This window comes from Hyaena hyaena, unplaced genomic scaffold (genome assembly GCF_003009895.1).
Source record: "Hyaena hyaena isolate Hyena2069 unplaced genomic scaffold, ASM300989v1 scaffold_68, whole genome shotgun sequence".
Taxonomy (NCBI): Eukaryota; Metazoa; Chordata; class Mammalia; order Carnivora; family Hyaenidae; genus Hyaena; species Hyaena hyaena.
Window position 1 is genome coordinate 1,424,355 of NW_024080700.1, and position 25,142 is coordinate 1,449,496.

Sequence of the window (25,142 nt, forward strand, 5' to 3'; positions counted from 1 at the left end):
GCGCGGCACGCCGGAGCCGGAGCCCCCGGGGAGAGCGGCGCAGCTGCCGGCACTCGCGGACGGGAGGGGCGGCGGCGGCCGGAGCGACGTCTGGAGACTAGCGGGGCCGCCATGGCCGAGTTTCCGTCGAAAGTGAGCACGCGGACCAGCAGCCCCGCGCAGGGCGCCGGCACCTCGGTCTCCGCGCTGCGCCCGGACCTGGGCTTCGTGCGCTCCAGCCTCGGTGCGCTCATGCTGCTGCAGCTGGTGAGCGCGCGCGGGGCCGCGGTCGGGGCCCGGGTCGGGGGGCGGCCGGGACGGGAGGAGTCGGGGTTTGCCTAGTTTGCTCTTAGTGCACCGTCTCCTTCGGCTCCCGCGAGCCGCGACGCGCCGTGCCTATCCCGGGGCGCCTCCAGGACGCTCGCCCCCTAGACCACCTGGAGCCCCTCACCTCGAGACATCCCCGTTGCAGAGCCTGCAAGCACCCGCGTTCGGAGGGCCCGCTCGCGCGCGCCCCATCATCCCCCGAGGGGGTCGCTGGGAGTCAACCGAAGGAGCGCTCGCAGACGCACAATCGCTGCGCACAACTCTCCCTCTGTCTCTGCCTCAGTCTCTGTGTTTGCAGGGCGGTGCCCCCAGCCCCCCAGGGCACCAGCCCGAGTACGGCAGAGTCCCCTCCGAGTGGCCCCGCGTAGTCTGGACTAGTCTGGAGTCTAGTCGAGAGGGCACCTACGTTCCGGCGCATACATTTGGGCACGGCCCCGTGGGCCCCCGCGCGAGAGCCGGGCTTTTCTGGCTCCCACCGGGTTCCAGCCGGTTTGGCCGGCCCCGTGGGGCCGAGGTACCCCGCCCGAAGCAGGCGGGAGGGATTTGTGGGAGGCCAGAGGCTAGGCTCGGATGCCTCCCCGACCCTGTGCACATCCCAGCAGAGGCAGGCGGGTGGGAACGCCCCACTGCCGCGCGCATCAGTTTCATGCCTATAGTAGCCTCAGGTGGGAGTCAGGAAGCCGGGTGACTGTCCCCGCGAGAGGCTTCCCCACCAACTGAGGGTCCGTTTTCAGAGGACTAGGGTGGAACTGGAGATGGGCCAGGATCCATTTTCTTTTAGGGCATCTCCTACCGCCCCCCACCCCCCCCAGGTCCTAGCTTGACTGCCAGGCTGGAAGTCTCGGTGGTCGGAGATCCCCGTCCGGTCCCCCCGGCCCAGGTGTCTGCCCACCTGCACCTGGGCCAGTGCTGTCTCTGTTTTAGAACTTCACAGATCTCTCCCTGGGGCCCCCTCCGCCATCCCAGCCTCAGACTCTCTTGGAGGGGTTGTTTAAAATCTACATTCTTGGTCCCCACCCCCGGAAAGAATTGGAATTTGAATCTCAGGAAGCGCAGCCCAGAAATCTACATTTGAAATCTCTCAGTTGTTTGGGAGGTTCTGGAGGGTGGGTAGGAGGTCCGGTTGGGGGCTCATTTAAATCTGCTGGTAGGAAGCACCTGATGGGGAGCAGTGCTCTAAGTCGGTGGGGAAGGCCCAGCCTTGGCGGGAAGGCGCAGAGGAGAGGGGGATGAATTCGGAGTCCAGGGAGGCTCCTGGCGGAGAGGGACCTCACTGAACTCTGTGGCAGCGGAAGGGGGTTCAGAGTGTGGGGTGCTGTGCGAGCAGGTTTGGGGATGGGTGAGTGGAGAGGAAGTTGGAGTAAACAGGTTGGTAGCGCTGAGGTCGAAGCCCTGGTTTCTGAGGAGGTGGGAGGCTGACGGTGGCGTTGAGGCTGGAGACGGGGACCCTGTTCCGTTGGCAGCCACAGCCGGGCTTGCAGCGATGGGAAGATGTCTGCTGGGCTCTGCAAGGACAGTGGTGACGTGGAGCCCTGTCCGCGATCCCGCAGTCTGGCATCTTTTGCGTTGGGACAGTGAGAACTGGAGTTGAGTGAATAAGAAAGAGGGCCCCTCGGTTCCCGCCAGATCCCAGGTAGAGCCCTCTGGAGGAGGCTGTTTCTGATTTGGGGGTCCCTGTGGGCCCAACAGCCTGGCCCTGAGCATCTGGGTCCCATTGCACAGATACCAACACTGAGGTCTACATAGAGTGTAGGACTTGCCACGAGGCCGGTGGGGAAGCTTGGCACTCCGGTCTCCAGACTCCCAGGGGACGGGTGTGAGTGGGGTGGCCTGCCCTTGCCCTCCTGCCGTGCTTTGGGGACTGGAGGTGGGGGGTTGAGGGTCTCTCATCAGTGTTTGAAGACCTGCACCTTTCAGTGCCTTAACCAATCTACTAGTGGGAGCATATCTTTCCTAAGCTGTTTCTCTGGCAACAAAAGACAGTTTCAATGGGCAGCTTCCAGGTTCCACCCCAAAAGGCACCACTGGCTGCTGGGAAGCCGTGAAAGCTCCCACCGGTCAAGTGCGAACTAGGTTCCAGGTTCTTTGGCAAAGGCATTCTCTTCTCTTCTCCCCATTTTATAGGTGAGGCAACTGAGGCTCAGAGGTTATTTGTTCAAGAACTCACAGAGTGTTGGAGCTGGGATCTAAGCCCTGGGTGGTCAGACTTTTCTGGCTCATGCTCTTAATTACCAGTCAGCTGTGCTCCCACAGGGCACCAGTGTGGTGCTTTTGAGGGAGTGATGGAGGTCATCCCTGCCACCCGCCGCTTCCCCAACCCCCTCGAGGCCCAGCATCTGTTCTCCAGGAGCTCTTAGTTTGTGAGGGAGGTGCCCAGGGAATGAGCTTTTTGTGCATGGGTCAGGGAAGCCTGCATGGAGGAGGCGGTAATTGGGAGATGAAAGCAAATGCTCCTTTATTTCCCAGAGGTTTTGGTGAAGTATTCTAGAAATGGAGGAGGGGTGAGCAGAAAGGCCCCAGGGTCTTGGGAAGGAGATGTGCTCTTTGGTATTAAATATGTCCCAAAGAACTTCAGTGTTCACTGATTTCCACCCCCCACATCTGGTTCCAGAAAGAACATTAAATGGAATGTGATATTAAGCCCTGTACAACGGAAAAGTTAAAGTAATATATTTCTTTTTTTAAAGCTTGTTTATTTATTTTGAGAGAGAGAGAGCACGCGCACGAGAGCAAGCTGGGGAGGGACAGAGAGGGGAGAGAGAGAGAGAATCCCAAGCAGGCTCTACACTGTCAGTGAGAACCCTGATATAGGGCTAGAATTCACAAACGACGGGATCATGACCTGAGCCGAAATCAGGAGTAGGTCACCCAACCAATTGAGCCACCCAGGCACCTCTAAAGTATTATATTTCTAAAAGTTGTTGGTGTGTGTGTAGGAGGGGGAATGATTGATTTAAAGAGAGCTAAAAAGAGATCACTGTACCAGGATTCTATAGCAAGTTTAAGGTTGTTGATTCTTTTACTTTTTGTTTTTTTAAAGCTTGAGAGAAAGAAAAAGGGCAAATGGGGGAGGAACAGAGAAAGGAGAGAGGGAGGCAGGCCCTGCTGCTGAGCCCTAAGCAGGGCTCAAGCTCAGGAACCACAGGGTCATGACCTGAAGGCTGCTGATTCCTTGTTGAGTTTCCTAGCAGCCTAGGCAAAAAGGGAAACATGAATTTATGAAGATAGCATCTAAAAAGCAAGCAGGCAAGGTTGATCTAAAGGTAACTCTTAGTCATAAAGAGTTCCAGAAAGAACCAGAGGCTTTGATGCCGCAAATCTTTGTGTGGCTAGCATGTGGAAGGAAAGTTGTGCAAGGTGTGGTTAACTGGTACTTATGGCCCTGGGGGAAAAGATGATCCCACCTGGGTTTACTGGGGAGGAACTTGTATAATAAGGTCACACCTGGTAGAGTGTCACAGTCAGAATTTGCACTCAAATCAGGGAATCCAAAGCTTGACTGTAGCATCGTGTTTTGTGGGATTTTTTGGTTTTGTTTTGTTTTTGTTTTTTGTTTTTTTGGTAGGGTGTGGAGGTTCCTAGGGTGCTTTGGAGGAGAAGGAAAGGAACTTCAGGAAGGGAGACTAATCAGGGGCGAGGGCCACCAAGGCTTCCTGACAGAAATGGGCTCTGAAGAGTTTAGTTACAGGGAAGGGAGTAGTAAGACGATTCTGGATGGAGGAACCTCACAATAGGCTGTGTAAACATCCAGCAGTGAGAAGCCATCCCTGAGGCCTCAGGTGCAGAAGCCCAGATAAATCGCCTGTGGCAATAGGACCATCAGTATTTGGTACCTTCTGTCCTTCCTTTTTGCACGTGAATGAACATCTATCAGAAAAGCACCTCCTGGGATTGGGGGTGGCCACTCAGTTCCCATTTTGCAGGTGAATGAACAGCTATCCGAAGCTGCACCTGCCACTCGATCACAGTGATCTGTCAGTCATGCTGAGCAATGGTGGGAGGGAGCCTTCCTTTCCTCGTCGGTAAAGGAGTGATGTCACGATAGGAATATGGAACACAGTGCTGTAGAGGGCTTGGTGCCACGTGTTGCAGAAGGAAGGGTAGGATTCACAGAGTCATGGAATCCTAGGGTTCTTATGCTTGCTTCTAGAGGTCCCTGAGCTTGCATGCTTCCAGGGACGGGGAGCTCAGTTCCTCTCAAGGCTGCCTGCTCCATTCTTGTGTGTTTGGAAGTGTTGGAAAGTTCTTCCTTAGGGTGATCCTGCCTCTGTCCCGACCCCCAGCAGTCAATTCATTCCTCTCCAGGCCGGGGGCAGGGCAAGGCCTGCAAGTTACCTCTCTCCTCCAGGAGGAGGCGAGGAGGCTCCCCCAGGGGTGAGGTTGTTGGGGGTCTCACAAGCGTGCGCAGAGGTCAGCCACATCGCAGTTGCAGTGCCGGGGCCTCCCGGGGCTTTCCTCAGCCCTGAGATGCGAGGGTTTAGTCTCCTGGGTGCAGCGTTCCAGGCCCCGCGAGCTCTTCTGCCTCCTGTGCCCAGAGGAAACTAGTGCTTTGTATTGTCAGCTCCGCCCACACTCCCGGCTGCTTGTCGCCAGGAGGGAGCTGAGTATTTGGAATAAATATGTGAACACATTCTTCTTAAAAAGTCAAAACTTTTTACGGATAGGGCCAAAGTTTTTCTTGGATCACCTGCCCTCTCCCCAAGGGGACCACTGTTGGGTGTTTTCAGGTCTTTGTTCAGCACTTTGCTTTTCTTACACCCCAGGCACCTGAGATCTGTCACACAGAGCTGCGTCCCTCCCTCCCTCGTAACTGTTTCAGGGTCTGCTGTAGTGTCACTTTTGTTTCTCCGTTGATGGGCCCATTTAAGGGGCGGCTCAGTAGGTTGAGCGTCAGACTCCTGATTTCAGCTCAGGTCATGATCCCGGGGTGTTGGGATCGAGCCCCGTGTCGGGCTCTGCGCTGAGCGCGGAACCTGCTTGAGATTCTCTCTCACCTTCTGCCCCTCCTCCCTGCTTACACTTTCTCTAAAAAATAAAAAAGAATAATAGGTCTTTCAAACCTGCCATATTCTTTGAGAACATTATTCAGGCACACAGCAAAACGGTCGCGCCACGCAAGGGCCAGTGACTGAAAGCACAGGCTCCTGTCCCCACGAGTCCCCTGAGGCATCACCTGTACGAAGGCAACAGCCCGCACAGAGTCTAAGCCTTCTAGTAACCTGCGTCCTCACCTAAACCCTGCACATGGGAACCGTGTGTGTGTGTGTGTGTGTGTGTGTGTGTGTGTGTGTGTGTGTGTGGCCTGGCCGTGCTCCGGCTGCTGACAACACACCTGGGGAATGTTCTGTGTCAGCACAGGCTGCACCGTGCCTTTCTCTTTCTAATCCTTTATGTTCTTAATTTATTTAATAGGTGGTATATTTACTGCAGTTCAGAATAAAGTAGCCTGGGCAAGAGCACGGTGACAAATCTCTGTCCCTTCAGGGTTTCGAGGGGCCGCGCCCATGCCCCACTCTTGTTTCCGGGGGGCCACCTCAGATTTAAGGAGAGAACCGCACACGCGGCTGGAGAGTGCCACCTCTCCCCACCGCTCCCCGGGGACCCACGTCTCCACCTCCTCCCTCACTTCTCCCCTTTCACGTGCACCTGTGTCTTGGCGGTCATTTTGTGCCCGCGCATGCAGCATGGTGGCTTTGGGCTCAGGGCTTTGCAGCGTCCCTTTGTGCAGCTGTGGTGTGACCTGAGTGGCCCGGCCCTTTGTGGACAGACACTTGGCATTTCCACTCTTGCTGTGGCGCACCCTGTTGTGGGGGAGGGGTGACCTCACACAAGCCACTGAGAGCATCTGAGAGGCTCTCGGGTGTGCGTGCGTGCGTGTGTGTGCGCGTGCGTGTGTGTGCGCGCGTGAGTGTATGTGTGAGATTTGGAGAGAGATTGTCAAACGGCCTCCCCGGGAATCACCAACATGGTAGGAGTGGTAGTATTTGCATTTCGCTTATGAGTGAGGTTGTCCTTTTAAAAAAATGGTTTTTAAAAATTTTTTAAGGTTTATTTTTGTTTTTTGTTTTGTTTTTTTTTTTAAACATAGGCTGCTTATTTGATTATTTTATTTTTTAATGTTTTTTTATTTATTTCTAGGAGAGAGAGAGAGAGACAGTGTGAGCAGGGGAGGGCCAGAGAGAGAGGGAGTCACAGAGTCTGAAACAGGCTCCAGGCTCTGAGCTGGCAGTCAGCACAGAGCCCGACGCGGGGCTCGAACCCACGAACCGCGAGATCATGACCTAAGCGAAAGTCGGACGCTTAACCGACTAAGCCACCCAGGCGCCCCTAAAGTTTATTTTTGAAAGAGACAGAGCATGAGCAGGGGAGGGACGGAGAGAAGGGGAGACAGAGAATCCTAAGCCGACTCCAGGCTCTGAGCTGTCAGCACAGAGCCCGATGCGGGGGTGGAACTCACGAACTGTGAGATCATGACCTGAGTTGAAGTCAGACTCCCCTAAAAACATGTTTAAGAGTTTATATCTTATTGTCTATTTGTATTCTTTTTCTGTTCTATGGAGTCATAAGTCTGTCTTATCATTTGCTAGGAGCTCCAGATGATTTGCAAATATTTTTTTCCTAGTTTTGTTTTTGACTTTGGTCATGGTGTGTTTTTATGCCACACAGACTTCTGTGTTTTGTTTTGTTTTTTATAAATGTTGTTTATTTTTGAGAGAGAAAGCGAGCCAGCAGGGGAGGGGCAGAGAGAGGGGGCAGAGGATCTGAAGCGGGGTGTGTGCTGTCAGCAGAGAGCCCAGTGTGGGGTTCGAACACACAAATTGAGATCCTGACCTGAGCTGAAGTCAGGTACTCAGCTGATTGACTCACCCAGGGGCCCCTGTTTTGTTTTGAATTTCCCATCAGTATTTTATTTATTCATTTTTTAAAGTTTAATTTATTATGAGAAAGAGCAAGCACTCACGAGCAGAGGAGGGGCAAAGAGAGAATCCCAAGCAGGCTCTGCATTAACACAAAGCCCAATATGGGGATTGATCTCATGAACCATGAGATCATGACCTCAGCCCAAATCAAGAGTTTGACTTTTACCCAATTGAGCCGCCCAGGAGCCCTTACTTGTTTATTATTTATTTTTAAAATTTATTTATTTTGAGAGAGAGAGAGTATCTTAAGCAGGCTCTCCACTGTCAGTGTGGAGTCCAAGGTGGGACTCAAATCACGTGGACTGTGAGATCATGACCTGAGCCAAAATCAATAGTTGGTTGCTCATCTGACTGAGTCATCCAGGTGCCACCCCTCCAATTTGTTTATTTTTAATCGGAAATATATTTGACACTGTTACAGTAAACTATGATAACATTTGTGCAATGGCATACCATGTGGCTAGTAAAAAGATGTGTCTTACCCCTTAGAGAAAACAATATAAGGCAGCTCTATATGTAATGGCCGGCAGTCTCCAGGCTGTGTGGTTAAGTGAAAAAAGCAAGGTGCAAAACTCTGTGTGTAGAATACCAGCATTAGGGGTGCCTGGGTGGCTCTGTTGGTTAAGTGTCCGACTTCAGCTCAGGTCATAATCTCACAGCTCGTGAGTTTGAGCCCCACGTCGGGCTCTGTGCTGACAGCTCAGAGCCTGGAGCCTGCTTCAGATTCTGTGTCTCCCTCTCTCTCTACCCCTCCCCAAACGCTGTCTCTCTCTTGCTCTCAAAAATAAATTTAAAAAACATTATAGTACTTAAAAAATACTATCATTCGCATGGGAGAAATAGAATATTTCCAGACACCTATCCGAAGAGTGTGTGTGCGCTTGTGCACACAGTCTCTGGAGAGATGCATAAGAAACCACTCTTTGTTGCCCCCGGGGAAGAAAGGGAGTAGCTGGGGAGGAGGGAAACAGGCTAAAAACACCCTTTTATTGCCTCCCATGTCCTACATATTACATACATCAAAAATAAATGTATTTATTTAATTATTTAAAAATCTATAAAATAAATGAAAGTCCAGAATAAAAAAGCAGTACATGTAGTTTGTGAGATATGGCAAAAACTAGGAAGGTGGCACGTGAAGGCCCCTCAGGCCCAGATTGGGGAAGACACTTTCCCATGAGCACACAGCAGCAAGCAGTGGCCCCCAGTGCCGGCTCATGGGCCGGGGGACCTGGGGGTAGATGGAAGGAGCCGGCCAAGCCGTCGGCCTCTGGTGGACGGTTGCTGTTTCTGGCCATGTGGCAGGGTCAGGGGTTGGTCCCTCCTTGAGAGCTGGGGAGTCGTTTGTGGTGGGATTCAGTGAGGACCAGGCCCAGACTCCTGTTCACAGATGGTCTGGGGGAGCCACCGGGGCGCTGCCCTGGTCCCCGCGGCCACCAGGAACCTATAGGATGGGCGGGGGGGGAGGGTAGCTGTGTGTTTTGGCAGCCCAGCGAGTTCAGCCCTCGATACTTACGGGCCCTTACTGCTGGTCTGGGTTGGTCTGTCCTGTTTGCCCGAGGGGGAGAGGCCAGGGTGGCACACCAGCTTCTCCCAGGGAGGTTAGGGCAGGAAGGCGAGGGCCGAAGGTCAGGCGGGGCTCAGCATTCGAGCTGCTAGGCAACAGACCTGGGCCTGGTCTAGGCCATTCCAGCTTTAATTTGGGGGTGAGGGAGTCACACATCAGATGATCTGCCACCCTGTATGAGGTCGGCCAGATGGGGTCACCTGTCCCTTGTTGAAGTTAAGATGGGGCAGGGCTTGTGGGTTGTCACCCCCAACAGTTCTAGAATCAGAACGAGAGCCAGTGTCTGAGGAAGGAGGGCCGGGGAGTGTGGGAGACCCGCCTCTCACACCACCCTGTTCCCCAGCAGGCGGGGCCAGCCTCGTGGGTTTAATGAAGTTCCATATGCTCCCAACGGCCAGCGCTCTCTGGAGGCTCAGTGGCAGGGCTGGGACCCGCTTGTGGTGCCAGCCCCGCCCAGGGTGCTAAGAGCATAAGCTTCTGTCATCCCGTCTGCCCCAGGGTTCAAGGTCGGCCCTGCGCCTTCTCTGCTCTGGTCCTCAAGGGAGTGTCCTCCCAGCCCCCACAGATACCTGTCCTCCTCTGAGCATCTCCATCTGCTGGGCCACAGAACTGTCCAGGCCCCACCCCTTACTGTGCCAGACCTTGGGCCAGGTCCAGATCTTCTAAGGGCTTGGTTTCTTCATCTGTGAAATGGGCTGTCTGGTCCCAGAGTGGAGAATGGGAACCAGCCTGGGGATAAGCAGGAGGCAATCTGTTGGGAAGGTTTTTCTAAAATTCTGAGGGAGACCACAAAGTAACAAGGTAGCAGTGGGGTGACGTGCAGAGTGCACCCAGGCACTGGAGGTAGGGGGCTCTGGGGACAGCTGGGCCGCTGGGGTGGGTGTGCAGAAATCTCTTCTACCTCTGGGATTTAAATGTTCAGTTCCGACACTCAAGACTGAGGAATAACAAGTAATGTGACGAAGGCCGCATTTGGAAGCCTGGCCGCTGGGTGAACCAGACCCCGAGCCAGTATTTCTGCCCTTGACCTCCCTGCAACAAACAGCCTGGGGTGGGAGCTGCAGGCCTGCGTGGGTGCATGTGTGCGTGCTGCCCGCCCGCGTGCGTGCTGTCTGCCCGCCCGCGTGCGTGCTGCCTGCTTTCCCGCGTGCGTGCTGCCTGCTTTCCCGCGTGCGTGCTGTGTGCGTGCTGTCTACCCGCGTGCGTGCTGTGTGCGTGCTCCCTGCCCGCGTGCGTGCGTGGATTCTGGTGGCAGGCTCTGTGCTTGGTTCCTAGGGCCTGTAGGGGAGCCAGGCACACAGCCAGCCTTCAGGAGACCTTGTTCAGTGACTTTGTGCAGTGGCTCTCCCGTGCCCGCTTTCCAGCGAACCCAAGGCTGAGGGGAGTTAACGCGGTGCTGGGCTTGGTGGAGCCGGGAGGTGCCCCCCCAGGGCCCCCTGAGTGCCGGGGCGGGGGCGGGAGTACAGAGCGGGAATTCCACGGAGCCTAACCCCGAAGCCCGCCTCCTCGGCACAGGGAGGAGGTGGTGTGTGCACTTGTTGTGGCCGGTTCAGGCACCCGAGGCCTCTGTCCCCTGCGCCTTTGTCTCCTGTGACACAATGGGTGGCTTTTTGTCCCCATAAAGTCCCTTTCACTGTAGGGAGAAGGGCCAGGGTGAGGGTGGAGACTGGGCCAGGCCAGGCCAAGTTCTGAGTGTCCTCAGCTGCCCAGATGTGTCCCTGTGAGGGGGAACCCCAGAAGGGCTCGCATCGCCCCTGGGCCTCAGTTTCCTGGATAGTGCAGTGGGGAGAAGGGAGTCCTGGGCCTCTTGGGTGGGCCCTTTCCTCACATTGTCTCCAAAACCTTTAGGTTTATTGCCAGCTTTTAAGAAGCTGAAGATTTCACATAGAAATTCAGACTCCTAGCATCTCTTGAAAACTCAGACTTCCCGACAACCCTGGGCTGCGTTTCCCCAGACGCCAGCAGGCTGCTCGCAGCTCCACAGTCCCCACCTGGCCCACCCTGGCCATTTCTGTGGCCCACCTGCCTGCCTTGGCTCAGTGTGAGTCCCCAGTGTCCGCCCCCAGCTTCTGAGGTGCTGTCCCTCCTCGTGGCTGCCTTGCTCTGGGGGACGGGACTGTCTGGCAGCCCCTGCAGTCACTCTGGCTGCCTACGGCCGTTACCTTTTTCCTTCACACCATTTTACCTGCAGTGACACACCTGTGAGGTGACCAGGAGAGGTGTACCTGCCCGACTGTCTCACGTGTCAGATGAGGAAACAGATTAGAAAGGTTAGGCGACTCACCCAAGGCTACACGGCAAATCCGCAAGGGGCTGACGTGTCCCAGGAGGCGGAGAGGGGTAGAAGGAGAGCCTCTGTCTCTGGGCGGGAGAGGACTTAGCTTAGTGCTTGGGGCTGCCGGGGTCCCTCCCGTACCAGGGGGCGGGGGCTTGGGCCCCCTTGGAGGGGAGGTGTGCATTGGGGAGTGCCAGGCCCAGCCCAGAGGGAGCCTCGGAGAACTCTAAGTGCACCTTCCCTGCTCTCATTGTACTAAGGGGAAGAGCGAGGGGTGAGGGGTGAGGGGTTCTGCCCAGGGCCCTTCAACCTGGATGAACAGAGAGTGCACGCCCAGGAGGTGTTCCAGGGCTGGGCAGGGCTGGCCTGCCCTCCGGTCCTGGGCCGCCTCTTTAGATAAGCCCGCTGCCTTATCTGAAAGATGGGTGCAGCGGGCACTTATCACTTACTGCCCCAGTGCCTGGTGCTTAAGGTTAGATACATTCTTTATCTCAGGGAGGCCTTACCCCCTCCCCCCACCCCCGGAACTGCACACACTGTTACTACCTCAGCAACCCAGGCAGAGAATGGATTGGAAACTCCATATTCCAGCCTCTCAGACTGCTCATTAGAGTAGAACATGTATTGAGTGGTGAGACCGTGTTGGGCATTGATCTAAGTACCGTACATGTATTTTTTTTAACCTTAGAACTACTCTATGAGGTAGACACGTTTCGAAGATGAGAACATGGGGAGGGGGGCGCCTGCGTGACTCAGTTGGTTAAGCGTCTGACTTCAGCTCAGGTCATGATCTCACGGTTTGTGGGTTCAAGCCCCGCATCAGGCTTGGTGCTGTCAGCTCAGAGGCTGGAGCCAGTTTCAGATTCTGTGTCTTCCCCTCTCTGTGCCCCTCCACCACTCACATTTGGTCTCTCTCTCTCCTTCAGAAATAAACATTTAAAAAAAAAAATGAGAACACGAAGGCACAGAGAGATTCAGCAACTTGGCCTGGCTGACGTAGTAGGAAGTTGGCAGGGCCAGAGCTCGAACCCAGTGAGTTCATAGGCCAACCTTCCATCAAAACTGATGCCAGATTCACACAGTTAAATCAGATCATGATAGCCATCTGCGCCCAAAAGCTGCTCAGAGAGACATGCTGGTTTCCTAGGGCTGCCATAAGAAAATGCCAGAAAGTGGGTGGCTTCAAACAATAGAAATTTATTGTCTCACAGTTCTGGAGGCTCGATGTCCAGAATCACTGTGTTGGCATAGTCGGTTCCTTTTGGAGGCTCTGAAGGAGACCTGTCCCCGCCGGTCTCCTGGCTTCTGCTGGCTGCCACCAGTCGTGTTCCTTGGCTTAGAGACTTACCACTCTCTTCTCTGCCTCCATCTTTACGTGGCTTTCTACTTCCGTGTGTCTCCGTCCATTTTCCTTCTTCCTGTAAGGACAACAGTCCCTGGATCAGGGCCCATCCTAATCAAGGAATGCCTTTCTGTCTGGCATTTGTGATGAATCTCTCCTCTTTGCAGGTGATTTTAACAAAGATATCCCTGTTCCCCAGTTGTTTAGAAATTCTTTTGTAGGTGCAAAGGTCCTGGGGCATGTGTGAAAGTGTCCTTTTTGACAGTCCTCATTTAAAGAGAAAAATCTCTTATCTGAAGTCTTTAGATTTTTGGGGGGGATAAAAAAAAAAAAAAAGGCCTGCACCTTCAAGATTTCCAGATAGTTCTCTTTATCTGTAGTGCTTGCCTGAAGGAGGTGTTGCAGGGGATGCATTAAAGGAGTGAGGGGATAAGGCTTGATTCTATGTTTGTGTGTCTGTTTCTCACAGAGAAACACGGGGGCAGATGATGAATGTGTAGGCAAGAGACAGGGACCCAGAGGTAAAGGCCACGTCGATATTGGTTGAATGAATGATCCCAGTGAGATGCACATGCCGAGGCCTGTCCTCAGAGGACACCGGAGCTGCAAGGTGACTGTCCTGGACAGAGGGGCCTGGGGAAGGCCCTGGAGACAGGTGGCCTCCTGCCCTCTGCCCCCAGCTACCCACCGCTGTCCTTCTCCTCCTGAAAAGTGGGCTTTACTCTCCTGTAGTGGACCATAGGACAAGCCCCCTGGCCCCTTCTTCCCGCTAAGGCATGGGCCCCCAGAAGGAGGGAGAGGATGTCCAGTGTGGGGCTGCCCTGTCCCGAGTGGGGTCGCCCCGAGGCCCTGGGCTGGGGTGCTCCATTTGGATTCTTGGTGGGGAGTGGACGGGAAAAACCAGTCCGTCTGGTTCAGCTGGAGAAGTGGACCTTTGCTTGTTGGAGGCAGAAACCGAGGCCACTCCCAGGGCACAGGGCCAGGGCGGCAAAGCCAGGAGGGACACCAGAAATTCCTGCTGCTTATCGAGCTCTCTCCGAGCTGCGCTTGCTGGTCTGGAAAGCAGCGCTGGGCTGGAGGGCAGGGCAGAGCCAGGAGACAGCTCCAGTGTCCTCATTCGTCACGCAGCACTAAGTAACCCTCAGTAGCCTGGGTTCCGGAGGACAGATCAGGGTTCAAGTGCTGCCCTGCCCTTTAGCCACGGGTGACCGTGGGCGACCACAGGCTCATTTCCCTCTGAGCTTCTATTTGGAAAATAGGGAAAATAAATAGCACCAGCCGATGAGGGGGTTACTGGGAAACAGTGAAATAAAGGGGAGGTGCTTTCCCCAGGTGTGTGTGGCACCGAGCTGGAAGGCAGTACATGGCTATTGTGACCAAATCTAGGAGTAATAATACCGATAATTGATAGGTGTACATTAGGGTAAACCCAAATTGGTCTTGTCTTTCTGTTCTTTCTTTCCTTCTGTCCTTCCTATTTTAGAGAGGGAGAGAGCGAGCACGGGGGAGGGGCAGAGAGAGAGGAAGGAAGACAGGATCCAAAGCAGACTCTACGCTGACAGCCCAGCTCGCGGCTCGAACTCCTGCACCGTGAGATCGTGACCTGAGCCGAAGTCGGTCACTTAACTGACTGAGCCACCCAGGGACCCCCAAATTGGTCTCTTCTCGATCTTCATTTCACTGCATTTTCTAACTGCCTTTCAGGTGGTTGGAACAGTGCCGCACGATGGCCTGGAGGCCCATAAGGACCCTGCCCCATAAGGACAGTTCATTCTCTGTCCCTGATGTGCCTGGCTCTCACCTGGGAGGGCCCTGCAACATGCTTCCGCAGGAAGCAATCTGGTGGGCAGATTGGAGTTGCCCCGGACGCTGCACAGAGAGGGAAGGGGGCTCACCCGGTGTCCCACAGCATGGGCAGGATTGGAGCCTGGGGCTCCACCTCCCCTTCGCAGCGGTGCAGTGGGAAGGAAGCCAACCACACACACCCTGGCCCTGCCTCTCCGGCAGGAGGAGGAGGGGGAGGAGGGAAGGTGGTGCTGGGAGTTGCCCGACTCCGCCCCCCCTTACCTAAGGCCTTCCCTGCCCTGTCCCCGCGAGTGTAGGGGGATGGGGACCAAAATGGCAAGGGTGCTTCGGCGGGCGGCGGGGGGCTAGCAGGTGCCCGGCACTGGCTGTGCCCAGGGTGGCCTCCAGCTCTCCGGCGTCTGGCAGAGGAACTTTTTGGTCCCCGGGGTGGGGTGGGGGGTACTTTTCGTCTCCTGGACCAGCTGCTAGAGGCGCATCTTGCTTCCGAGCTGCTTCTCTGGGATCTAAGTGACAGTTTGCGCATTCTCAGGCCGGGGCAGGGTCACTGCGGGCCCCCCTGCCACGCGGCTGGATGCCACCCGAGGAAGAAGAGGGCAGCTCTCTTGGTGCATCTTCATCAGCAAAGGGGCCTTTCTCTGCAGCCCCATGGTAGCCCCTCCCCGCTTCGGCGGCCAGACAAGGGAGGGCACCTCAGCCCCGGGGTCTTGGGCAGCAGGGAAGAGGGTAGGAGAGGCGTGGGGGCGGCCAGGACGGCTGCCTGTGAGCTGTTGCTTGTGGGCTCTCCTGAGCTCCCTGGGCCGTGCCTCATAGTGTGCCCATTGCTCGGCCCCACGCTGCCAAGTCCCCCAAGCGGGTGTCAGCCTGTCTGTGCAGAATTCCCCGTGGCCCAGAGGGCAGCGTATCCAGCAGAGAAGAATAAAAGCAACGTTCTGTTGTACCCATTGATATATGTGAACTCCTGGGTCCTTGACGCAGCCCGCGAGGTAGGTGTGGTCGTTGACACTGATTTTACAGATGGGGTGACCAAAGCACAGAGAGGTTGTGAGCTTGCCCAAGGTCACACAGCTGGGAAGGGAGCAGGGTTTAAACCCAGGTAGTGGGCTGCAAGGTCCATGCTATTAGCTGCTTCACACACTGCAAGGATATCAGGACCCACCCTGCCATGTGGGAATGGTGTGAGACTCAGTTTCCCCGTCAGGTGGGGATGGTAACACCTGTATGGAGGGGCAATGAGGAGAGTCAGAGAAGGTGGGAAGGGCTGAGTAGGGCTTCAGGTGGAAGTCACCCTGAGGCCCTGAGTGGGAGGACGGTACAGGCTGTTGGTTTTCCCACCTCTGGAATTTGGACTGTGTCCCTCCAGGATGGCGGCGTCACCTTTCAGCAGCTTTTACTGAGCCCTTGGCAGGGCCCAGGTCCCGTACTGGCTGCCAGGGTGCAGCTATGGTTGAGACTGTCATTGGCCTGCCCTCAGGGAACTTAGAGTCTGGGAAGGAAACAGTATCCTAGTCCTGGGTGGTGGGTGCTGGCGGGAGGGGGCATGAGAGCACAAAAGAAGGTTCTAGATCCCAGACTGGAGGAGCAGGGAAGGTGTCCCACAGCATGTAACGTGAGACCTGAAAGGAGTAGTAAGTTACCAGGCAAGGGCTTCGTATGTGGTAGTATACAGTGGGAGCTAAATAAATGTTTTTCTTTTTTTAATTTTTTTTTTTTTTAATTTATTTCTAGGAGAGAGAGAGACAGCATGAGCAGGGGAGGGGAGGGTCAGAGAGAGAGGGAGTCACAGACTGAAACAGGCTCCAGGCTCTGAGCTGGCAGTCAGCACAGAGCCCGACGCGGGGCTCGAACCCACGAACCGCGAGATCATGACCTAAGCGAAAGTCGGACGCTTAACCGACTAAGCCACCCAGGCGCCCCTAAATAAATNTTGGGCATTGATCTAAGTACCGTACATGTATTTTTTTTAACCTTAGAACTACTCTATGAGGTAGACACGTTTCGAAGATGAGAACATGGGGAGGGGAGCGCCTGCGTGACTCAGTTGGTTAAGCGTCTGACTTCAGCTCAGGTCATGATCTCACGGTTTGTGGGTTCAAGCCCCGCATCAGGCTTGGTGCTGTCAGCTCAGAGGCTGGAGCCAGTTTCAGATTCTGTGTCTTCCCCTCTCTGTGCCCCTCCACCACTCACATTTGGTCTCTCTCTCTCCTTCAGAAATAAACATTTAAAAAAAAAAATGAGAACACGAAGGCACAGAGAGATTCAGCAACTTGGCCTGGCTGACGTAGTAGGAAGTTGGCAGGGCCAGAGCTCGAACCCAGTGAGTTCATAGGCCAACCTTCCATCAAAACTGATGCCAGATTCACACAGTTAAATCAGATCATGATAGCCATCTGCGCCCAAAAGCTGCTCAGAGAGACATGCTGGTTTCCTAGGGCTGCCATAAGAAAATGCCAGAAAGTGGGTGGCTTCAAACAATAGAAATTTATTGTCTCACAGTTCTGGAGGCTCGATGTCCAGAATCACTGTGTTGGCATAGTCGGTTCCTTTTGGAGGCTCTGAAGGAGACCTGTCCCCGCCGGTCTCCTGGCTTCTGCTGGCTGCCACCAGTCGTGTTCCTTGGCTTAGAGACTTACCACTCTCTTCTCTGCCTCCATCTTTACGTGGCTTTCTACTTCCGTGTGTCTCCGTCCATTTTCCTTCTTCCTGTAAGGACAACAGTCCCTGGATCAGGGCCCATCCTAATCAAGGAATGCCTTTCTGTCTGGCATTTGTGATGAATCTCTCCTCTTTGCAGGTGATTTTAACAAAGATATCCCTGTTCCCCAGTTGTTTAGAAATTCTTTTGTAGGTGCAAAGGTCCTGGGGCATGTGTGAAAGTGTCCTTTTTGACAGTCCTCATTTAAAGAGAAAAATCTCTTATCTGAAGTCTTTAGATTTTTGGGGGGGATAAAAAAAAAAAAAAAGGCCTGCACCTTCAAGATTTCCAGATAGTTCTCTTTATCTGTAGTGCTTGCCTGAAGGAGGTGTTGCAGGGGATGCATTAAAGGAGTGAGGGGATAAGGCTTGATTCTATGTTTGTGTGTCTGTTTCTCACAGAGAAACACGGGGGCAGATGATGAATGTGTAGGCAAGAGACAGGGACCCAGAGGTAAAGGCCACGTCGATATTGGTTGAATGAATGATCCCAGTGAGATGCACATGCCGAGGCCTGTCCTCAGAGGACACCGGAGCTGCAAGGTGACTGTCCTGGACAGAGGGGCCTGGGGAAGGCCCTGGAGACAGGTGGCCTCCTGCCCTCTGCCCCCAGCTACCCACCGCTGTCCTTCTCCTCCTGAAAAGTGGGCTTTACTCTCCTGTAGTGGACCATAGGACAAGCCCCCTGGCCCCTTCTTCCCGCTAAGGCATGGGCCCCCAGAAGGAGGGAGAGGATGTCCAGTGTGGGGCTGCCCTGTCCCGAGTGGGGTCGCCCCGAGGCCCTGGGCTGGGGTGCTCCATTTGGATTCTTGGTGGGGAGTGGACGGGAAAAACCAGTCCGTCTGGTTCAGCTGGAGAAGTGGACCTTTGCTTGTTGGAGGCAGAAACCGAGGCCACTCCCAGGGCACAGGGCCAGGGCGGCAAAGCCAGGAGGGACACCAGAAATTCCTGCTGCTTATCGAGCTCTCTCCGAGCTGCGCTTGCTGGTCTGGAAAGCAGCGCTGGGCTGGAGGGCAGGGCAGAGCCAGGAGACAGCTCCAGTGTCCTCATTCGTCACGCAGCACTAAGTAACCCTCAGTAGCCTGGGTTCCGGAGGACAGATCAGGGTTCAAGTGCTGCCCTGCCCTTTAGCCACGGGTGACCGTGGGCGACCACAGGCTCATTTCCCTCTGAGCTTCTATTTGGAAAATAGGGAAAATAAATAGCACCAGCCGATGAGGGGGTTACTGGGAAACAGTGAAATAAAGGGGAGGTGCTTTCCCCAGGTGTGTGTGGCACCGAGCTGGAAGGCAGTACATGGCTATTGTGACCAAATCTAGGAGTAATAATACCGATAATTGATAGGTGTACATTAGGGTAAACCCAAATTGGTCTTGTCTTTCTGTTCTTTCTTTCCTTCTGTCCTTCCTATTTTAGAGAGGGAGAGAGCGAGCACGGGGGAGGGGCAGAGAGAGAGGAAGGAAGACAGGATCCAAAGCAGACTCTACGCTGACAGCCCAGCTCGCGGCTCGAACTCCTGCACCGTGAGATCGTGACCTGAGCCGAAGTCGGTCACTTAACTGACTGAGCCACCCAGGGACCCCCAAATTGGTCTCTTCTCGATCTTCATTTCACTGCATTTTCTAACTGCCTTTCAGGTGGTTGGAACAGTGCCGCACGATGGCCTGGAGGCCCATAAGGACCCTGCCCCATAAGGACAGTTCATTCTCTGTCCCTGATGTGCCTGGCTCTCACCTGGGAGGGCCCTGCAACATGCTTCCGCAGGAAGCAATCTGGTGGGCAGATTGGAGTTGCCCCGGACGCTGCACAGAGAGGGAAGGGGGCTCACCCGGTGTCCCACAGCATGGGCAGGATTGGAGCCTGGGGCTCCACCTCCCCTTCGCAGCGGTGCAGTGGGAAGGAAGCCAACCACACACACCCTGGCCCTGCCTCTCCGGCAGGAGGAGGAGGGGGAGGAGGGAAGGTGGTGCTGGGAGTTGCCCGACTCCGCCCCCCCTTACCTAAGGCCTTCCCTGCCCTGTCCCCGCGAGTGTAGGGGGATGGGGACCAAAATGGCAAGGGTGCTTCGGCGGGCGGCGGGGGGCTAGCAGGTGCCCGGCACTGGCTGTGCCCAGGGTGGCCTCCAGCTCTCCGGCGTCTGGCAGAGGAACTTTTTGGTCCCCGGGGTGGGGTGGGGGGTACTTTTCGTCTCCTGGACCAGCTGCTAGAGGCGCATCTTGCTTCCGAGCTGCTTCTCTGGGATCTAAGTGACAGTTTGCGCATTCTCAGGCCGGGGCAGGGTCACTGCGGGCCCCCCTGCCACGCGGCTGGATGCCACCCGAGGAAGAAGAGGGCAGCTCTCTTGGTGCATCTTCATCAGCAAAGGGGCCTTTCTCTGCAGCCCCATGGTAGCCCCTCCCCGCTTCGGCGGCCAGACAAGGGAGGGCACCTCAGCCCCGGGGTCTTGGGCAGCAGGGAAGAGGGTAGGAGAGGCGTGGGGGCGGCCAGGACGGCTGCCTGTGAGCTGTTGCTTGTGGGCTCTCCTGAGCTCCCTGGGCCGTGCCTCATAGTGTGCCCATTGCTCGGCCCCACGCTGCCAAGTCCCCCAAGCGGGTGTCAGCCTGTCTGTGCAGAATTCCCCGTGGCCCAGAGGGCAGCGTATCCAGCAGAGAAGAATAAAAGCAACGTTCTGTTGTACCCATTGATATATGTGAACTCCTGGGTCCTTGACGCAGCCCGCGAGGTAGGTGTGGTCGTTGACACTGATTTTACAGATGGGGTGACCAAAGCACAGAGAGGTTGTGAGCTTGCCCAAGGTCACACAGCTGGGAAGGGAGCAGGGTTTAAACCCAGGTAGTGGGCTGCAAGGTCCATGCTATTAGCTGCTTCACACACTGCAAGGATATCAGGACCCACCCTGCCATGTGGGAATGGTGTGAGACTCAGTTTCCCCGTCAGGTGGGGATGGTAACACCTGTATGGAGGGGCAATGAGGAGAGTCAGAGAAGGTGGGAAGGGCTGAGTAGGGCTTCAGGTGGAAGTCACCCTGAGGCCCTGAGTGGGAGGACGGTACAGGCTGTTGGTTTTCCCACCTCTGGAATTTGGACTGTGTCCCTCCAGGATGGCGGCGTCACCTTTCAGCAGCTTTTACTGAGCCCTTGGCAGGGCCCAGGTCCCGTACTGGCTGCCAGGGTGCAGCTATGGTTGAGACTGTCATTGGCCTGCCCTCAGGGAACTTAGAGTCTGGGAAGGAAACAGTATCCTAGTCCTGGGTGGTGGGTGCTGGCGGGAGGGGGCATGAGAGCACAAAAGAAGGTTCTAGATCCCAGACTGGAGGAGCAGGGAAGGTGTCCCACAGCATGTAACGTGAGACCTGAAAGGAGTAGTAAGTTACCAGGCAAGGGCTTCGTATGTGGTAGTATACAGTGGGAGCTAAATAAATGTTTTTCTTTTTTTAATTTTTTTTTTTTTTAATTTATTTCTAGGAGAGAGAGAGACAGCATGAGCAGGGGAGGGGAGGGTCAGAGAGAGAGGGAGTCACAGACTGAAACAGGCTCCAGGCTCTGAGCTGGCAGTCAGCACAGAGCCCGACGCGGGGCTCGAACCCACGAACCGCGAGATCATGACCTAAGCGAAAGTCGGACGCTTAACCGACTAAGCCACCCAGGCGCCCCTAAATAAATGTTTTTCTTGACTAAATGAGAAATATGTCCTGCAGAGGGAGCCCTGTGGCCTCCAGCCAGAGCAGTGGGGGTTCTGGGGGACTCTGGCCCTGTCTCGTCCCTCCAGGTGCTGGGGCTGCTGGTGTGGGCCCTGATTGCCGATACCCCGTACCACCTGTACCCAGCCTACGGCTGGGTCATGTTCGTTGCTGTCTTCCTCTGGCTGGTGACAGTTGTCTTCTTCATCCTCTACCTGTTTCAGCTGCACATGAAGTTGTACATGGTGCCCTGGCCGCTGGTGGTGAGTCTGGGTGGGAGCGGGGGGTGGGGGGCGCTTCCATGCTGACCCCTCTGCCTTGGGGAGACGCTGTGACGGTAGGACCTTCCCCGCATGAGTGGCTCGTGGGCGCTGGCCCTCAGCCAGCTTGCAGGGCCGACTGGGGGATGGAGGACACAGGCTTGGCTTTCTCCGGGGGAGGGACTGGCAGGGAAGAGCTCAAAGGCCATTTGGAATCTTGAAAGTATTTTTCCTTTTTGGGGGGCAGTTGGCCTGCCTGTGTGGCAGAGGGTCTGTCGGAATCTGGCCACCCTGGGTCTGGAGGCTGGGCTGAGCTGTCCGGAATGACCCGGGACAGGCCCCTCCAGCCCTGGGGAGGGCGGCGTCCCAGGTTCACCCGGCTCAGGCTCCTCGGGACATAGAGCTGAGAGAGTCCCTGGGAAGGACCCCGCCAGACACACACACAGCCGCTGGGCTTTTTTCTCTGACCCGGAAAAGCCCTGCAGCTGGGGTCTGAGGCTTTCAGCGCCGAGGCGAGAGAGGCACGTGATTGTAAGGCAAGCGAGGCTGGGACTAGGCAGCATTGTTTGGAATTCAATGACTTTTTAAACCGAGGAAACGTGAGTCATCCTCAAGACAGAACGGGTTTGTTAGACCTTGACATCACTGGCAGGAGCCAGGCAGCGTTTGTGGCGGGTGCTGGGCTTGCAGGGGAGATCCTGGGATGAGGAGGGGGTGGCCCGACTTCCTGGCTGGGATCCGGCCCCTGCTCTCGGTCCCCGGAGCCTTGAAGAAAGAGATCTCCCGAGATGGCGAGGCCTCAGTGTCCCTGAGCACAGATTTGGGGCTCTGGCCACAGCTGTTGCTGGAAGGGGGCCCCCCTTCCTGGGCCGTGACGGCAAGAGGGTCTCTCTGCTCCTGGGCCCATTAGCAGATAGGGCAGGGGAGGCGTGACTGGGAACGCCAGAGGGCCATTTTCTGGGACAGGGCCACCAGCCCCCTTCCGGGCTGGGCAAGGGGAATGAGTGAGGTCGATCCGGAGGGGTTCTGGAAGACCTGCCCCCCGTCTGTCCACAGGGAGCCACCTCTCCTCAGCTCCTCTGATTAGTGGGAGTGCAGGCCCCCTGGCACCCCAAATCTTGATATTCTTAAAATTGAAAGTTTTATACGAAATCTAATTTTAGAATGTTGGTCATATTTATTTAAAATAACCTTTATTTTTTCTAAATGAATATTTCATTGTGAGCGAGCCAGCAGGCCAGCGAGGGGGAGGGGCAGAGAGAGAGAGAGAGAGAGAGAGAGAGAGAGAGAGAGAGAGAGAGAATACCAAGTAGGCTCCAATCTGTCAACGCAGAGCCCAGTGTGTGAGATCATGACCTGAGTGAAATCAAGAGTTGGGTGCTTAACCGACTGAGCCACCCAGGCGCCCCTAGAATGTTGGTAATTTTTTTAAAAAACAATCTATAGGTTGAACCAGACATGCCAGAGGGCCACCAGTGTGCAGTGACAGCTAAGCCTGTTTACTGGACCCGGGGGCCAAGCGTTCGGGAAATGGGACTCGGCCCGAATGTCAGCTGAGGGTGCTGCCTGCCAGTGTGGTCCATAACCCTGCTGGGTCCTGACCCTGGCGTGGGACATGAGGGGCTTTGAGCTGAGGGCTTGGCCAAAAGGCAGCCATAGACTCCTCCCGCTGGGGATAGAGAGGGATGGGATGCGCTCCCAGGCCCCGCCTCAGGCCCAAGGCCTGTGGTGCCGAGAGGGAGGGCCGAGCTCGTGCTGAGCCAACATGGAAGAGCATGGCCTTGGAGTTATTTAGCTGGGGCTCTCAGAGCGGGCCTTGGTCCGTTCGGTCTCCAGCCAAGGGGAATGGGTTTTGCCTCTGACTGCCGCTGCTCCTGACCAGGTCACTGCAGGCCTCCCCATCGTGTCCCCTCCCCCCTCAGCCCTGGTGTTTATGCTCCCAGCTTAGGTGGCCACTGGGCTGACCCCATGTGGATGTCTCTTCTCCCTTCTAGTGGGAAAGACCCAGGTCCCCCTCCCCTTCCTTGAGCCCCAGCACCTGTCCTGGATACTAAAGGCATGTGCTGTTGGGAACCAAGAGGTCCCACACTTACTGGAAGAGTCTGTGGTCAAGCCTGTTCTCCTCTTCCTCCCCCCCCCAGTTAATGATATTTAACGTGGGCGCCACGGTTCTCTACATCACGGCCTTCATCACCTGCTCTGCCGCCGTTGAGCTGACAGCCCTGAAGGGCACCCGGCCGTACAACCAGCGTGCGGCTGCCTCTGTGAGTACAGTTCCCCGGGGCGCCTTGGCAGTTACAGGGGAGACGACGGGCCAGGCCAGGTCTCTGCCCCAGGACTTCCACCCCTCCCTGGTCTGAGGCCAGCACCTGCCACCGCTGGGGTTACCAAATTCCCAGGGGCTCAGGGGAGCTGAGCTTTCAGCCTTCTGTATGAACAGCAAAACCCTGAGGAACCAGAAGGCTTGGGAAGTACTTGGTGGTCCGAAGTGGAAGTTCTAGGTTAACCATTGAACTTCATTGTTAACCCAGGTGTTCCACACCGACTGACAGTCATATGCCCCCTTGGGGGACCCGTTAAAAACTGTGGGCCCTTCTTGAAAGGGGCACGTGCAAAACCTTTCATTTTAAACCATTTGGGGGGAATTACAGGCTCTCTCATGAAGCCCAAACTCAGGCTGTGGCCAGTGACATGCCAGTGAGCCTGCCACACCTCACTCCGAGGGCCCCCGCGCAGACGCTTGCTCACAGTGAGGAGGACAGGGACTACCAGTCCCTTTGCACAGACCAGGGGCTAGACCAGGGCTGGAGTTTCCTCCCCCTTCCTGGGGAAGATGGTTTTGAAATCTGTGATAGAGACGTGGTGCTTCTGAAAGCGGCCACAGGTGCTGGTGTTGGCCACCCGTGAATTGATTCCAGAAGATTCCTCAGAACCACAATGTTGACTTTTTAAAAAACGAAATCCCTGATGTGTATCTGACTAGCTCCCACCCCTCGGTCACTCTTTGCACATCATCCCGTCGCCCTGACCACAGTGGGACATGCCTTGCCTGCGTGGTTCTTAGTGGATTCCCCCACGAGCATGTCATGTTGGCACCCCAGAACCTTGCCCCCCTGGGCACCCCCACAAACACTTGCTAAATGGGTGTGTGGCTGGGTTGAATCAGTGTCGGTGTCCTAGTTAGCAGAGGGGCACTGCTCAAGCTTTTACTGTCTCCTTGGGTCTGAGGGAAGGCAGTCTGGCACCGGGATCCCTGTCACCCCCGCCCCCCAGTGCCACGCCGCACCCCCACTCAGCTCTGGTGTCTTCTTCCTCTTTCAGTTCTTTGCATGTTTGGTGATGATCGCCTATGGAGTGAGCGCTTTCTTCAGCTTCCAGGCCTGGCGGGGCGTGGGCAGCAATGCAGCCACCAGTCAGATGGCTGGCGGCTACGCCTAGGCCCCCCCGCGCCACCACCCACCTTGGGGCTGAAGGCTGCAGCTGGGTCACTGCGCGGGGCGGCCTGCATGCCCGAGGCCCGAGCCCTTTGTCGAGTCAGCCTGGAAGGGACTACGTGTGCTCCGCTCCACTGCTTAGACCCGGGCTCCTCCTGAGGAATCAGGAGCCTTCCTCTGGTTTGGCCCAAGTTGGCAAGCGCCTGGGCTGGAAAGAGGCCCGTGGCTGGCACCGCCTGCCCATCCCCAGTATTTAGTGGACGGTGACGGGGTGGGGGGAGACGGGGCTCTCCGCTTCTTCTTTAGGAGACTCCGGGGTCCGAGGCTGGGGCCCAGTCTTCTCACCAACACTAAGTACACTAACGAGGACTCAGACCTGCAGCTCCTGGCCCTCCGCAGCACCAGCCTAACACGCCCCATGTATTTACCAACGTCTTTGTCCCGGGACCGCAGAGCAAGCTCTTTGAAACCGGCCACATTCCTTCAACCGCAAGTCTGATCTGACCCTCCCTCCTTCCAGCCGACAGGCTGCTTCTGGGGAGACATCCGAGGAAAGAGAGTTAGAATTTCTGACTGCACGGTCCTCCTTTCCTGCAGTTCAAACATACCAGTTTTTGAAATCAATCGGTTTTAAGCAACTTCTCAGTGATTAAAACCCTGGCCAGGTTTCCCTCCATCACCCAAGCCCATGTTTGTAATATTCCCTTTGGGAACAGCTAACCGTGCCACCTGCTTCCCTGACGCTGTTGATTAGGCACATGGGACATGGAGGAGGGAGGGACTCAAGACCTCGCCTGGTAAGTTGTCCCGTGCTTGGTGGTGGCTTGGTCCTCTTTGGATTTATTTTTTATTTTTTTTTTTT

The 25,142-nt window shown here is 55.7% G+C and overlaps 1 protein-coding gene across 1 annotated transcript; it reads left to right on the forward strand.

Annotated features, from left to right (window-relative positions):
* LOC120232168 (plasmolipin) lies at positions 1 to 25,142 on the forward strand. The gene is made up of 4 exons (XM_039232663.1): positions 1 to 246; positions 20,676 to 20,849; positions 22,988 to 23,110; positions 24,168 to 25,142. Exons 1-4 carry the CDS (start codon positions 112 to 114, stop codon positions 24,282 to 24,284), a joined length of 549 nt encoding a protein of 182 aa, XP_039088594.1. The 5' UTR covers positions 1 to 111; the 3' UTR covers positions 24,285 to 25,142.